The 16,655-nt window shown below is 42.1% G+C and overlaps 1 protein-coding gene across 1 annotated transcript in view; it reads left to right on the top strand.

The window, feature by feature from the left end:
• CPNE4 (copine 4) overlaps window positions 1-16,655 on the top strand; it is a 475,385-nt gene that overhangs the window by 285,607 nt on the left and 173,123 nt on the right. Inside the window, exon 6 of the mRNA XM_040432996.1 lies at window positions 5,798-5,887. Within this exon, the coding sequence (XP_040288930.1) occupies window positions 5,798-5,887 (90 nt within the window). The remainder of the gene's footprint in view (window positions 1-5,797; window positions 5,888-16,655) is intronic.

The following is a 16,655-nucleotide window of genomic DNA, read 5'->3' as shown; positions in this document are numbered from 1 at the left end:
ACGTGATCAGGGTATCCCCTTGCCAAGAACCTCTGGCGAAGGTCAGCAGCTTGGTGTAGAAACTCTTTCTGTGTGGAACAATTTTGTCTCAGGTGTAAATACTGTCCCTTAGGGATCCCACGCTTTAAGGGGAGCGGATGTTCGCTTTCCCAACGAAGTAGTGAGTTAGTCGAGTTAGGTTTTCTATACACCGAAGTGTCTAGCTCACCCGGCTCTTAGCAATCAGGACATCCAAGAAGGGGAGGGCCCGTTCATCTGATTCACAGGTGAATCGAAGCCCTACCTCACTCTTATTATGGTCCTTGACGAAGGACTCAAAGGACATCTTAGTGTCGTGCCATAAGACAAAGATGTCGTCCTATGGGCTCGGTACGTAGGGCGTTGTCTTCGTTGAATACCAAAGTTGCTTCCCACCAGCCCAGGAACAGATTGGCATACGATGGGGCACATGGGCTCCCCATCGCAGTGCCCCTGAGCTGGTGGTATATCCACCCATTAAATGAAAAAACTTTTCTAGTCAAGGTAAATTCAAGTAACTGAAGGATCAGGTGACTGTGGGCACGGTACTAACAACCTCTAGTTTGAAGGAAATATTGTACTGCTTTAATACCCAATTCATGAGTAATGCTTGAATAAAGCGCTTCCACGTCGATGCTGGCAATAAGATCATCAGCACCGACGTGGACCCCCTCCAATCGTTTAAGTAGGTCCGTCATGTCCCGTGTGTAAAATGGCAGGGCTACAACGAAGGGGGCCAAAATCTGATCGATGTATAGGCCCACATTTTGACACAGATTGCCCACCCCTGATACAATGGGTGCTCTTTAAGGGGTGATACCCCTTTATGTAGCTTGGGCAAGCAGTAAAATGTTGCCTGCCTGGGAAATGTTGGAAACATGAAGTGATATTCATCTCTTGTAATCAGGCTGTGTTTTTGGGCATCATCCAGGATTTCCTTAAAGGGTTTCTACCACTTTGTTTCACATAATTAGCTTTCAAACACTAGCGATCCGCTAGTGTCTGCTCTACCAAACCATCCTAATATAATAGCTTTTGGGGCAGCCGTTTCGCTAAAAAAAGAACTTATATTGATATGCTAATGAGCCTCTAGGTGCTATGGGGGCGTCATTAGCACCTAGAGGCTCGGTCTACCTTCACAAAATGCCGCCGCCCAGCGCGTCCCTCCAGCCCGCCCATCTCCTCCCTGTGAGCTTATGTATTCGGCGCATGCGCAGTGAATGTCTGACCGCTTCCCTGCTCAGACATCTCCACTGTGCCTGCGCCGATGACGTCATAGTGCTCCGAGGAACAGGCGCAGTGGAGATGTCTGTGCAGAAAGCGGTCAGACATTCACTGCGCATGCGCCGAATACATACGTTATGTATATGTTGTCTATAGTCTTATGTTGTCTATAGTCTTATGTTTATTATATTCTCTTTGTAGGACTATCTTTTTGCACCTATTCCGGATCAATTCCCCTGATGATAGACCACTTGAAACGTGACACGTCGGGAACTATCCAATAGGGCTTACTAGGGACACCTCCCTACCTTAGGGTAAGGTATCCAGATAGGGCTGCCCCTTGCGGGGTAGGAACTCTGTATAGATAGGTAGGGCCGCATTAGCAATGGCCTCATCCCCATCCAGGGATTTCTAGGGACATTGGTTCCCTGCATTGTCTACACCTAACAGTTACGAACGACCATACCTAAATACCACGCTCGGTTGATCCTAACCAGGGTTTCGTCGGAACGGTAAGACTGTTCCTCTTAAGTCATATTTATCATTATCACCTGCTTTTAAGGCCCTGATTTTATAAATGCAGGACAATAGCCCCGCGGAACGGCCCGACGTGCACAGCATCATTGTAATCTATGATGCTGTGTGCTCCCGTGTGCACGATCAATGCCGCTCGGGACATATGGCCCGCTCACAGACCATATGTCACAGAGGGCATAGAGTCGTGTGCAAGAGGCCTAAGACAGATAGTGATTCATCATAAATTAGTTATTACTTTACATTTCCCATATATCTTCTCTATGTTGGCATCATTTTGTAAATGGCATTTAATTTTTTGGATGATAGATGGGGTACAATTTTAGATGAAACTTTTAAACATTTTAAGAAAATTTCCAAAACCCACTTTTTAAAGGACCAATTCAGATAGGAAGTCACTTTGTGGAGCTTACATAATAGAATCCACCCATAAATGACCCCATTTTAAAAGCTGCACACGTTATTCAAATATGATTTTACAAACTTTGTTAACCCTTTAGGTGTTTCACAAAAATGTAAAGGAATATAGAGGAGAAATTTCAAAATTTTACTTCTTTTTGCAGATTTTCCATTTTAAATCATTTTTTTCCTGTAAGGCAGCAAGGGTTAACAGCAAAACAAAATTATATGTTTCTCTGATTCGGCAGTTTACAGAAACACCCCATATGTGGTTATAAACTGCTCTATGGGCACACAGCAGGGCGCAGAAGGAAAGGAGCAGCATATGGATTTTGAAGGGCAGATTTTACTGGGATAATTTTAAGTTGGCATGTTGCATTTGAAGACCCTCTGATGCACCCCTATAGTAGAAACTCCCAAAAAGTGACCCATTTTGAAAACTATGGGACTGTGCCACTTTTATTGCTACTATTTTGGGGTGCATATGATTTTTGATTGTGCTTTTTGAGAGGCAAGGTAACTGAAAAAATGGCTGTTCTGGCACAGTTTTTATTCTTTGTTTTTTTATACCGTTCACCTAACAGAATAGATCATGTATTATTTTTAAAGAGCAGGTTGTTATGGATGTGACAATACAAAATATGTCTATCTTTATCTTTTGTTTAAAAAAAATCATGTTTTTGTGCCTTCATTGTGCCTGAAAGCCATATTTTTTTTAATTTTTTTGCTGATTGTCTTGCATAGGGGCCCATTTTTCGCAGGAAGAATTGATGTTTTTATTGGTACCATTTTTGGTTACATATGTTTTTTTGATTGTTCAATATTACATGTTTTTGGGGCAAGGTAACCAAAAAATGGCACAGTTTTTATTTATATTTTTTATGGCATTCTTAAGAAGGGGTGGAGCATGTGAAATTTTTATAGAGCTGGTTGTTACGGACGCGGCAATATCTAATATGTCTATTTTTATTAATTTTCTTTCATAAAAAATCACTTCATGAAGGGAAAGGGGCACTTTTTATTTTTTGTCCCAGTACAGGGACTTCAACGTTTAAAGGTCTGATCCCTGTTTCAATGTAGGACAATACATGCTGTATTGCACTACATTGAAACGGTCAGTTTCACACTAACAGTGTGCCTGTGAGACCCAGCCTGGGGGCTGCTTTTCACACGCTTCCATACATGGCAGACCCTGAGGCCTTTGCCAGGACTGGGATTGCCATGGCAGCCATCGGCCCCCTGTCACGGCAGCAAGAGGGGCTGATGGAGAGGTAGAGAGAGCTCCCTCCCTCTTCGATTCTCTTATACACTGCAGTTAGTGTTGATTGCTGCATATAAGTGGTTAGTTCACCGGCATCTGCTTTTACGGTGATGCCAGCAGATACATCAGGGGCCCAGGTGTCAGTCACACCTGGGCCCCTGCATTGATCGAGCACAAACAGCTCCTGTGCCCGCCCGATCATCATGACGTACTAGTACATCAATTTGCGGAAGCCACTTCCCGCTGTGACGTACTAGTGCATCATATGTCGGGAAGGGGTTGAATCCCTGCTCTTTCAATGTTTAGGAGTCCAGTGGGTGGTCCTACTTAGTGATTAGTAGTCATATCTGTATGCATGCTCATACAGGAAAAGCTATAGACTACAGATACAAAATACGGCTGAAAAGTCAACTGCTGATCTTGTTGTGGAGCTGCCGCAAAAACATATATTACATGCAGTTTTCCTGTGGAAATGTCTGTGGATTTCACCCCCTCCACTGCAACGGGTGAGTGGAGATCTGCAGCATATATTGAAATGCTACAGATTTTAAAAATCCGCACCTCAGGTCAATTTTTACGCTGCAGATTTTTATGCAGTGTGGAGGAGATTACTCAAAGTGCCATCCACTTTGCTGGTACCGTAAAACACTGCGGATTTGCTGCACAAAAATCCGCAACAGAAAATCCACAGCATATTTAGCACGAGTGAACATACGCTTACACTGCCCGAATCAAACTACATGTGGATGAACAAGATCGTTCAGTCCCCATGCATTTTGCATATTGTCAGCAGCACATGCCCTGTGATCAGATGTGATCAGCCGATAAATGAGCATTTGCCATGTTTGCATGGGCCAATAATTGGAAATGAGACTTCTTATGAACGCATTTTCAGAGGATTATCTTTAAAATTAGTAACATAAAATCAAATCTGCTCTCCAGAGTATGGAGATGTCAACCAGCACATGACTCTGCAATCCAGTTTAAATTATAATTGATGAAGGCAGTCAGCAAAATACCTACAGTATGAGCATAATATCAGCACAACCAGTGGCTAACAGTGTATGGATTAAGGGATTCTTATTCATAGCCACTAATCGCTTAAAAAAAAAAATATAGGGATCCTCCAAATGGCTGCCACTTAAAGAATGCAAAATTCCTGCAAGAATGAGGAGAGAGAGGTGGCAAAGCCCCCCACCCAACTTGGCCAGACGGAAGACTACCTACCTACTTCCCGCTCCCCACTCATTCTTCTCCCAGCCTCTGATGCTCCACTGGGCTTCCTTGCTGAAAACATCCTGTTTGAGGCCACCTGCAGCCAATCACTGGCCGAGATGGTGACCGGATCTGCTTGTGCCATGTGAACAGATCAGTTTTGTAGAATTTTTTTACAGTTTTTATGATTTTATTTCAATCTCACCACTTTTGAAAAGTGCCAGACGAGTCAGAGGAGTAAGTATGCGCTGGATCTATCAAATGCATACAAACTGGATTAAAATCTCTAAACAAAAGTATTAATTTTAAAGATTGCCAAATTTATCAATGAAGCAGTACTGACTTAAAAAATTCCCCTCATGATAATTCTCTCCCATTTCTTACACCGGTGGGAAACAGGTGTTATTCAATGGCCCAGAGCATTAGTGGGTTCACAACCCACCACCTAAAAATTGCAACCCATGTGTATTAGGGTCTCTGAGCTTTATTTTGTTTTTGTTTTTTTGGTGGTGTTCTCCACCTAAATGCTGCAATTCTAGCTGGCTGCAGACACCTCTAGGGCAGCTCTCTGCATATTAGATACAACTAATAAGCATCAGGGGGCACACAGCCCAGCACCAAGCTTTTTTTTGTTGTTTTTTTTCTTTCAGTTGTCTGCCCCCTATAAAGATATATAGTGCCGTTTCTCGGACCACAATTTTCACATATTATAAAGAAGGCATTCCACAGCACTCACTGGAGCAGCGTGCCCTCTGAAGGGCAGAGGGTGCCGTAGGTTGTTCCCCACAATCACTCCTTGATGAATTATCCTGAGGGTCATCAATATAGGGTCCTGGAATATAGGGTTTCTTTAAATATGCTGCAAAATTCACACCAAAAACGACGCTATGTGACTCTGTCCTAGCAGAAGTTTCACCTAGAAATCCTACTTCCTAGAGAGACAACAAAAGGACCCAGAGCACCTTGTAGCTCTTGGTAGGCACCCTTTGACCAACAAAAACAATCTTCTTCTTGTATTATGTATTACTCCAGTATGATTTGCACCAAACTCTGTTTGCACGGTGAGGTAATGGATTGAGAATCATTAATTGCAATTCAATTCATTAAGTGACAAGTTTTCTTGATCTTATTCTGATTTCAATATAGGTTGTCATGAACAATTTGAATCCGGCCTGGAAAACATTTAAGGTCTCTGTGAACTCGCTTTGCAGCGGTGATCATGATCGCAAGCTAAAGGTACAGCTATAATGTATTCTTTTGTACTTATGTGGGTGTCAAATGTGACCTTCATCCCATGATTTAATTGATCCAAACTATTCATTTAACATAACTCCCAACTATCCCGTCCTAGCTCCCATAGGCTAGTAGTACTATAAAATGCCACCACCACTTGTCACCATATGAATTAAAGACTTTGCGTTTTAGACCTTCTTTCTTAAGGTCCCTGTATACATTAGTGTACAGTCTAATGTGTATGGGGAGCTCCCGTCTGTCGCCCAGCAGATGGTGTCAGGGGAGAGAAGGATCAGGCAAAGTGAATATTTTTACCCATTCCTTTTGTTCGCCCTGGAGATAAGTTGCGACCAGAAATGTCTGGCAGCGGTTTTCTCCCCTCTACAAATTAAAAACACAAACACGTTCAGCTGAGCCAAATGTGTATGTGTATTAAGGAGTTGGGAGACACAGTTCGGCCAACAGCTTTTGAATATGTATATCCACCTTCATACACATTTTCTGCTCTTTAAATGCGTAAATAAAACACCACAACGTTTAAAGGGAACCTGTCACCGGGATTTTGGGTATAGAGCTGAGGACATGGGTTGCTAGATGGCCACTAGCACATCCGCAATATACAGCCCCCATAGCTCTGCGTGCTTTTATTGTGAATAAAAACCAATTTGATACATATGCAAATTAACCTGAGATGAGTCAGAGCTTGAAAATCTGACTCTTCTCTGGTCACACAAGTAAGATATGACTCTTATGTTAATTTGCATATATATCAAATAGGTTTTTTTGCACAATAAAAGCACACAGAGCTATGGGGACTGGGTATTGCGGATGTGCTAGAGGCCATCTAGCAACCCAAGTCCTCAGCTCTATACCCAAAATCCCGGTGACAGGTTCCCTTTAAGTTTTTTTTATTTGGTCTTAACAGCCATTTTGGTGTTTTTTTAATTTTAATTGTTAAATGTTTGCATTTTTCCTGGAATTTTGAAAGTCCTAAAGTGAAGCTTATGGAAAAGAAATGGCAGGAAAAATAATTCTATACATGAGGCTTGATTTTTTATTTTTTTTATCAAAACGTGCCACTGGCCACAAAAACTGAAATAAGCAAAATGTAGATGTTAAAATATTTTGCTATATACTTAAAAGCAAATTTGGAAGTATTTTTTTGGAATTAAAAAGAGCAAACTATGCTGAAAGAAAAAAAAATGCTACCAAAGACATGGGTAAATGCAATGTACAGTATGTGAAACTGGCCTTAGGGTGCTGCCACACATAGCATTTTTAGAAAAAGCTTTAGGTACATGGGCCCAGATTCAAGAAGCACTTGCGCGGGAACAAGTGTGATTTGCGCCGCGCAAGTACTGATTTGCTCCTATGCAAATTTGCGGCTGATTCTGTAAACCAGTTAAGCCTGAAATGCTGCCATTTTCCCGCGCACGCAGCCTAGCTGTTCCTGCGCAATTTGCGTGCAATTTTGCGCGGGGTGTAAGTTGCGCCTTCATGGAATTCCCTCAGCGAATATGCAAATTAGGTACTGCCGATGATTCAGAAACATGCGCGTGTGATGCGCATCTTGCGCTGGAAGCGTGCAAGCTTTTTTCCCTGGGCAAACTTGCTCCTGTTAAAAGCAGGGGCAAGTTAGCAAAAGATGGCCAAATGTCATCTGAAGGAGCGCGCAACTTCAGCAGCACCTAGACAGACGATCTGAACAAGCAGATTTGAAATACATCTAAAGAACATCTAAATAGTTATTCTAGATGGCAGTTTGTTCTTATACCTTTTTATCCTATGAGAATAAAACACAAAAACAAGTGTTCCTTGTGCTCTTCAAATGAAAAATGACATTTTCAGATGTTTCTAGAATTTACTTATCTCATTCAAGTACTACACTAAAACAGCTGCACCAATAAAATAAAGGCTATGTATGTTTATTTCTGTTCTTTTATAATTTAAATTCTTTATACAGTAATATAAAATATTTTGGTCCCTTTGGGAGGTGCCATGTCTTGCAAAAGGGCTGAATTTCCTTGCTCAGGGGGGATAGGAAAAAGCAGGATGAAATTCAGCAAAGAACCAGCGCAAGTCTGCTCCTATTTATTTGCTCAGTGCAAGCAGCTGAGCAGGATTTGCCCTGAAATTATGCTAGCAAACCTCTGCTGAGCCGAAAATTCCTCATTTACATAGGGGCACACCCACTTTGACTTGCACGGCCTTGCGCCCTCAGCTTTGCCTTAAACAGGAGCAAATTAAATGAACAAACGATTCCTGAATCAGGTGGCAATTTGGCAAAATTGCTCCAGCGCAGAGAAATTCAGCTGAGCGGCTCAGGTGTAAGTAATGGGCAAATCTACCTGAATCTGGGCCAGAGATTTTTGCAGGCATTTCCCCATAGACTTCTCTACAGAAAAAAACAATGCCTAAAAACAAACTTGTCAATTATTTGAGATCAAATAAATAGCACCAAAAAGCTTGTAAAAAAAAGGACAAAGCAAGCCAAAGCATGAAGGAAGTCTTAGGGCTGTTTTTCATGCATATTTGTTGCCCATTGTTTGCAGTGAGAATCCATGTTGCCATTTACACAGCCATAGATCCTCCTCAATGAGGGGCGGATTTCCGATCTGCCTCAAGGAGGGACATGTCCTTTCTTGGTGTGGTTTCCAAGTGGAAAATTTAGGCGAATCCAGGGAATCTAAAGTGAATTATTGCAGCAGAAATGTGAGGGAGAAATCTGCAATGTGAACATGCTGTACCCTTTTAGAGATCTAATAAAGGCTATCACTCCGTAAACAAAAGTGCTCCTGTGCCAGCTTACTAAACAAATGCATTTAAAGGGAACATGTTACCATGAAAATGTTAATTAATCTGCAGGCAGCATATCATAGAGCAGGAGGAGCTGAGCAGATTGGTATATAGTGTTATGGAAAAGTTTCATTATCACTTGTATTTCATTCATTTAAATTCTTATTCTGAGCTTTGAAGTCAAGAGGGCTGTCCTATTAGTTATTAGTGCAGTACCCCAGAGGGCTACTGCAAAATCGTTAATTTCACTTTAGGTTCAGAGACTGGCAGAGTTGTGCCTAATTTATAATGAAGCATTCTGGAGTTTATGGAGTCTATTGAAAAGGAATTATTTGAAGGGATATATATACCATATGTATGTATATATATAAATATATATATATATATATATATATACACACACTAAACAAAAATATAAACGCAATACTTTCGGTTTTGGTCCCATTTTGCATGAGCTGAACTCAAAGATCTGAAACATTTTCTATATACACAAAAGACCCATTACTCTCAAATATTGTTCACAAATCTGTCTAAATCTGTGTTAGTGAGCACTTCTCCTTTGCCGAGATAATCCATCCCACCTCACAGGTGAGGCATATCAAGGTGCTGATTAGACATCATGAATATTGCACAGGTGTGCCTTAGACTGCCCACAATAAAAGGCAACTCTGAAATGTGCCGTTTGATCACACAGCACAATGCCACAGATGTCACAGCGTTTGAGGGAGCGTGCAATTGGCATGCTGACTGCAGGAATGTCTACTAGAGCTGTTGCCCGTGCAATGAATGTTCATTTCTCTACAATAAGCCGTCTCCAAAGGCGTTTCAGAGAATTTGGCAGTACATCCAACCGGCCTCACAACTGCAGACCATGTGTAACCACACCAGCCCAAGACCTCCACATCCAGCATGTTCACCTCTATGATAGTCTGAGACCAGCCACCCGGACAGCTGCAGCAACCATCGGTTTGCATAACCAAAGACTTTCTGCACAAACTGTAAGAAAACGTCTCAGGGAAGCTCATCTGCATGTTTGTCATCCTCATCTGGGTCTGGACCTGACTGCAGTTTGTCGTCGTAACCGACTTTAGTGGGCAAATGCTCACATTCAATGGTGTCTGGCACATTGGAGATGCGTTCTGTTCACGGATGAGTCCCGGTTTTCACTGTTTAGGGCAAATGGCAGACAGCGTGTGTGGCGTCGTGAGGGTGAGCAGTTTCTGACGTCAACATTGTGGATCGAGTGGCCCATGGTAGCGGTGGGGTTATGGTATGGGTAAGCATATGTTATGGACAACGAACACAGGTGCATTTTATTGATGGCATTTTGAATGCACAGAGATACCGTGACAAGATCCTGAGGTCCATTGTTGTGCCATTCATCCACGACCATCACCTCAGGTTGCAGCATGATAATGCACAGCCCCATATTGCAAGGATCTGTACACAAGTCCTGGAAGCTGAAAACATCCCAGTTCTAGCATGGCCAGCAAACTCACCGGACATGTCACCCATTGAGCATGTTTGGGATGCTCTGGATCGGCATATACGACAGCGCGTTCCAGTTCATGCCAATATTCTGCAACTTCGCACAGCTATTGAGGAGAGGACCAACATTCCACAGCCCCCCCCCCCCCTTCCAGTAAGGCAAAACTGTGCACATTTCAGAGTGGACTTTTATTGTGGGCAGTCTAAGGCACACCTCTGCAATATTCATGCTGTCTAATCAGCACCTTGATATGCCACACCTGTGAGGTGGGATGGATTATTTTGGCAAAGGAGAAGTGCTCACTAACACAGATTTAGACAGATTTGTGAATAATATTTGAGAGAAATGGGTCTTTTGTGTATGTAGAAAATGTTTCAGATCTTTGAGTTCAGCTCATGCAAAATGGGAGCAAAACCAAAAGTGCTGCGTTTATATTTTTGTTCAGTGTATATATTTAGTGTAAGAGATTTGAGCTATTAAATGCAGAGCAGGAAGGACTCTGAGTTACTATTTTATATGCTCTACTTGCTGTTGTTCTGATTAACTAAATCACTCATCTGAAACTGGACTGATCAAGAAATTGATCAATAGTAGCCAGAAAGTAGGCAACCCCTTTAACCAGGGTACTAAGCGGTATCTATGGGTCCATAATACTTAGAGTCAAAGGGTTCACCCTGTACAAGGTTTGTCCATGAAGCTTTGCCATATGAATAACCCCTTACAGATACAATTAAACTCATATGTTCAACTACTGTATATTTGTATATTATAAAATTGCATATTTTAGGTTTATATTAATTTACTTCTAAATATGAAATATATGACTCATCTCTCTTTTGAATGAGAGTAATCCCATAATAAAGCAAGAAATCAAAATGCTCATGGCTTTCGTGCAGCCTATAATCCGACACTAGCAATTCAGTATTTTTTTGCCATGGACAGAATTATTGCTGGGCTCAGAAAAACATTTTTGCTGGGCAGCTTTCCTTCAGATTCTTCCTGTCCAGCTATGCTTTATACAAAGATAAATCGAAACAGAGAGAAAGCAGTCAACCAAGTTTGCTGGGTCGATGCTGGAGGGGAGCCGCCCTGGGTGCCTGTCGCTATGGGTAGCAGCAATCAGCCGTTATCATCAGGGGTCATTGTGATAAGGGAACCCATATCTATGGCATCCATAATAGGTCATAATGGACGCCATGGATTTGAACTCCCAGATACAGCCTGAAGAAGGTCACCAAAATTGGGCCCGAAACATTGCAATAAATGTTAGAAATGTACCACTGGTGTTGAAATTTGAATGAATAAAAACTGAACTTTTGAATATCACTCCTTTGGTGTGCTGTCTCAAACTCAATAGGAACGATCATAATGGACACATAACCTGGCGTCAAAGCATCAGAAGGCCACATTGTAATTGATGATGCCATTCATGAAGAATTTTTTGTAAAATTACATAAATTATGGTCTGTTTTATATTCAGATACTGCCTTATGTAAATAGCATCACAGCTCATATCGTAATTTTCTGCAAATATTGAATTCAGTTTTTTAATGGTCAAGCCAGACATATTCAATGTGGAATTTCTTATTTTAGGCTACTTTTACACTAGAGTTTTTGCTGCATCCGGCAAGGTTTAGCAAAAATGCTTCCATTACTGTTATACAACCATCTGCATCCATTATGAACGGATCCAGTTGTATTATACGGGTATATAACATAGCCAAGATGTATCCATCATGAACTCCATTGAAAGTCAATGGGGACTGGATCTGTTTGCTGTTGTGTCGGATTGTGTCAGAGAAAACGGATCCGTCCCTATTGACTTGCATTGGGGGTCATCCGTCTTGCTCCGCATCCCCGGACGCAAAACAAACCGCATGCTGTCCGGTATGAGGACGGAACGGAATGCATTTTGGAGCATTCCGGTTTGTTTAGTTACATTTTGTCCCCATTGACAATGAATGGGGACAAAACGGAATTGTTTTTTTACAGTATTGAGAACCTATGACGGATCTCAATACCGGAAAATATTAACGCTAGTGTGAAAGTAGCCTTATCCTGGAAGTTATAATTATCTCTTCTCCAAGAAAAGTGTCCTGAATGATCAATGATATGTGGGTCAGAAACAATCCATTCTATAAACTATCTGTTCTGTGTGTAAAGTAAAGTTTGCTTACTAGGGAAGACAAGTCATGATATCTTACTTATGAAACAATGGGACTAGTAAGCAAAAATACACAAGGAAGCACCAAAGACATATTTGCCTATGTAATTTTTAGTTCTGTCTACACTGGGACTTTTTGTAGTACTATTGATTAGTAACATAGGGGGAGATGTATCAAACTGGTGTAAAGTAGAACTGGCTTAGTTGCCCATAGAAAACAATCAGATTCCACCTTTCATTTTTCACAGCTCCTTTGGAAAATGAAAGGTGGAATCTTATTGGTTGCTATGGGCAACTAAGCCAGTTCTACGTTACACCAGTTTGATAAATCTCCCCCAAAGTTTGTAAGTCTGAAAAAAGACATACAGTACAGACCAAAAGTTTGGACACACCTTCTCATTCAAAGAGTTTTCTTTATTTTCATGACTATGAAAATTGTAGATTCACACTGAAGGCATCAAAACTATGAATTCACACATGTGAAATTATATACATAACAAACAAGTGTGAAACAACTGAAAATATGTCATATTCTAGGTTCTTCAAAGTAGCCACCTTTTGCTTTGATTATTGCTTTGCACACTCTTGGCATTCTCTTGATGAGCTTCAAGAGGTAGACCCCTGAAATGGTTTTCACTTCACAGGTGTGCCCTGTCAGGTTTAATAAGTGGGATTTCTTGCCTTATAAATGGGGTTGGGACCATTAGTTGCGTTGAGGAGAAGTCAGGTGGATACACAGCTGATAGTCCTACTGAATAGACTGTTAGGATTTGTATTATGGCAAGAAAATAGCAGCTAAGTAAAGAAAAACGAGTGGCCATCATTACTTTAAGAAATGAAGGTCAGTCAGTCAGCCGAAAAATTGGGAAAACTTTGAAAGTAAGGGCTATTTGACCATGAAGGAGAGTGATGGGGTGCTGCGCCAGATGACCTGGCCTCCACAGTCACCGGACCTGAACCCAATCGAGATGGTTTGGGGTGAGCTGGACCGCAGAGTGAAGGCAAAAGGGCCAGCAAGTGGTAAGCATCTCTGGGAATTCCTTCAAGACTGTTGGAAGACCATTTCAGGGGGCTACCTCTTGAAGCTCATCAAGAGAATGCCAAGAGTGTGCAAAGCAGTAATCAAAGCAAAAGGTGGCTACTTTGAAGATCCTAGAATATGACATATTTTCAGTTGTTTCACACTTGTTTGTTATGAATATAATTCCACATGTGTTAATTCACAGTTTTGATGCCTTCATAGTCATGAAAATAAAGAAAACTCTTTGAATGAGAAGGTGTGTCCAAACTTTTGGTCTGTACTGTACGTCCTTCAAGTTCAGCCTGTTATCCTGCAAAGTTGATCCAGAGGAAGGCAAAAAAAACTCATGAGGTAGAAGCCAATTTTCCTCATCTTAGGAAAATAAAATTTCTTCAAATCAGAATAACTACATGGATCAACGACCCTTCTTCAGAATTCAAATTATTCTGCCACAGATGTACGTTAGAGAAGTGTCACAGTCATTACCACTGGCTGTGACCTTCTGTCTATGCTCTCGCTGCAGCTCCGTTCCTCTGTATTATTTGTGGTTCTGTATGGGTTAACTCCCCTGTGTTCCTATTAGGAGTTAATCCTCTGTCTGCTCCATGGGTGTGGTCTCTCTGCTGCACCCATGGAACCTGTATATAAGGCTGGGGTTTCCTCAGTTCTGTGTCAGCTCTCCTGGTGTGTGTTGTCTTGTCCTGCTCCTGGTTTGTACTCTCTCTCCCATGCTGCTGACCCATGGGATCCGTGTCTGTCTGTGCTCTGTGGGTTTCCCTACTTGTTCATTAATGTCGTCTTTCTGTTATCTGTTCTGCCTGTTATGTTTTAGTTACTTTGTGTGTATTATTATGTCTGTGTTCAGCAAGCCTTTGCAGCAGAGTGGCATGCGCAAGGCCATGCAGTTTACCACTGGTGGAGCAAGTCCTTCTCTGCTCATTGCCACTCCTGCTCATTTGCGTGAACTCCTGCTTGTATTTTTAGTTACCTTGTGTGTATTCATATGTCTCGGTTCAGCAAGCGCCTAGCTGCAGAGTGCTATGCGCAAGGCCACGCAGTATACCACTGGTGGAGCAAGTCCTTCTCTGCTCATTGTCACTCCTGTTTCCTTGCTATGTATTTCTGCTTGTGTTATTAGTTGCCCTGTTTTGTATTTGTCTGTCTGTTATGTTTGCCTATGTACCGTCGGTACCTTCTGGTACCTGTTGTCCATTCGTTCCTGCTGTCACTGTCTAGTTCACGCTCCAGAGTGGACCCTGGCAACTTCCTGCGGCAAAGCCTAACCCTACCTTCTGGGGCCCTAGTGAATACCAGGAGTTGCTTAGTCATGCCCCTCTGGAGTATTACTAGACAGTGGCGCAGTGGGGGTTTTCTCCCACTGTACTGACGGTACATAGAGCTCATGTTTTGTCTGTGCTGCCTTCCCTGGTTTTTGTTTGTGCAATAAACTCTTATGTGTCTGTACCTGATTTCTGTTTGTTTATTGCTTGACGACGCGGTGGTCTCTCCTGGGACCTCCAACTCGTGACAAGAAGTCTCTGACTGGTTGTGAGTGGCAATCTCTGTACAAGCAATGGTAGACAGCTGAACTCACTAATATCCCTAGGTCGTGGTATCAGCTGCATGTGATAATCCAGTGAGAAGAATACAATGGGGATGCTTTGGTAATTTATTGACATTACCTTGAGCAAAGACATATAGAGGACATTAGAAGATATTAGAGGTCAAAATTAAATGCTCTCACCAGCTCTGAGTCTGCTCCAGAAAAGAAGCACACAGGAACAGAACAAACAGGATATGATGTCACCGAAAGGGAGGAGTAGACAGAGAGCAAAGGCAAATGGGATTTACATAATACATTCAGGAGACCTATAACAAGAATTACCACAGGGTGGCAGTATTACATAACATGCTAATGTTATGATAACACAACTACAGCAATTAATCTTAAATGGAAGAAATAAATGCTGGGACACTACACTCCCCATCTGAAATCCTAGGATTTCACACTATATACTAAACATGAATGTCCATATTATGTTCAATGAGAATACTGGAACCTGAAAGACAAAAGCCATTAAAGAAAACACAGTAAACTAGAATGGGTGGACAGGAACAGTCCAATGTCTTGCGGGTGATGCCCATCATTCTTTCCCACGAACCGCCCATATGAGAGGCATGAGGGGGGTTAAACATCCATGTACAACCATTGTTGGCCAGGTTGTGACCGGCTACCTGTGGTGGATCGGTCACAATCCGACACATCCATAGGAGGCATCTTCTTACTGAGGTGAGTGGTAGGATAGTGACAACACAGGCACCAACCTGGGTGTCTAGTAAGTTAAGTTCAATCATCATTGAGCCCCATAACTTGACACTGGAGTACTAGGTTTACTGGGTCACATGACAAAAAGAATGCATGGTGATTAGTGCAAGTTGGAGGGGGTCCGCCCCATTTAGGGTATAAATAGTCACACTGTCGGTTTACAATTTGGAGCCTTATCTTGTTTGCCCCCTGGAGCACCCCAGACCGCGGTCCACTGTTTGGAGAGGATCCATAGGAACGGATAAGTGCATCACTATTATCAGTAGTACCGCATTGTTCTGTACAGCTGTATGCCTTATCTCTAGCAGTGTAGTGCCGCATTGAGGTGCTCCAGTAACTTTGTTTTTTTCATTTCAATTTTTGGACTGTGAGTACGGGTCTATTTGAACTATTGTTATGTAGTCGCTGGATTGTGGCAGCGACGTATTCGTCTATACACTTTTATAGTCTCCTGATGAACCGTATCACTAAGGGGAAACGCGTCGAGACTCAGAGCACTAATTTATAACTATCTATGTAAATTGTGGTTTTCTTATTGATTGACCCAGGTATCCTCTTGGATCTTCAATTAGGACGGAATATTTTGTTATAGTATTGTTGCAGGACCCAGACATCCATATGGGTCGCTATGTCGTAAGGGCAATTTAAGAACAGGCAGGTTAGGCACGGGGACGGAGTGCTCCCACCACTAGGGTGCATCTCTGGGCTGAGACAAGCGCAGGGACACCATAGGGACACATTAGGGACCCATATGGTTGTGGCCCTGGCGTACCACCATATACAGCCTCCCCCACTTAGTCCTTGAATTGGCTCTTTGTGTCTGTGTGTTTTTTGTATGTTTACCTGTCCCCATGTGAGGGACCCATATATGTATTTTTTAAGATATTTAGATTAAAGGTTATATTTTAGGTAGTTGGCCCCAGTGATATTGTTCTTTGATACAACTACCCATTAAGAATTTATTCAGTTAAATAC

Source organism: Bufo bufo, chromosome 5 (genome assembly GCF_905171765.1).
Source record: "Bufo bufo chromosome 5, aBufBuf1.1, whole genome shotgun sequence".
Taxonomy (NCBI): domain Eukaryota; kingdom Metazoa; phylum Chordata; class Amphibia; order Anura; family Bufonidae; genus Bufo; species Bufo bufo.
This window is presented reverse-complemented; position numbering and strand designations above follow the sequence as displayed.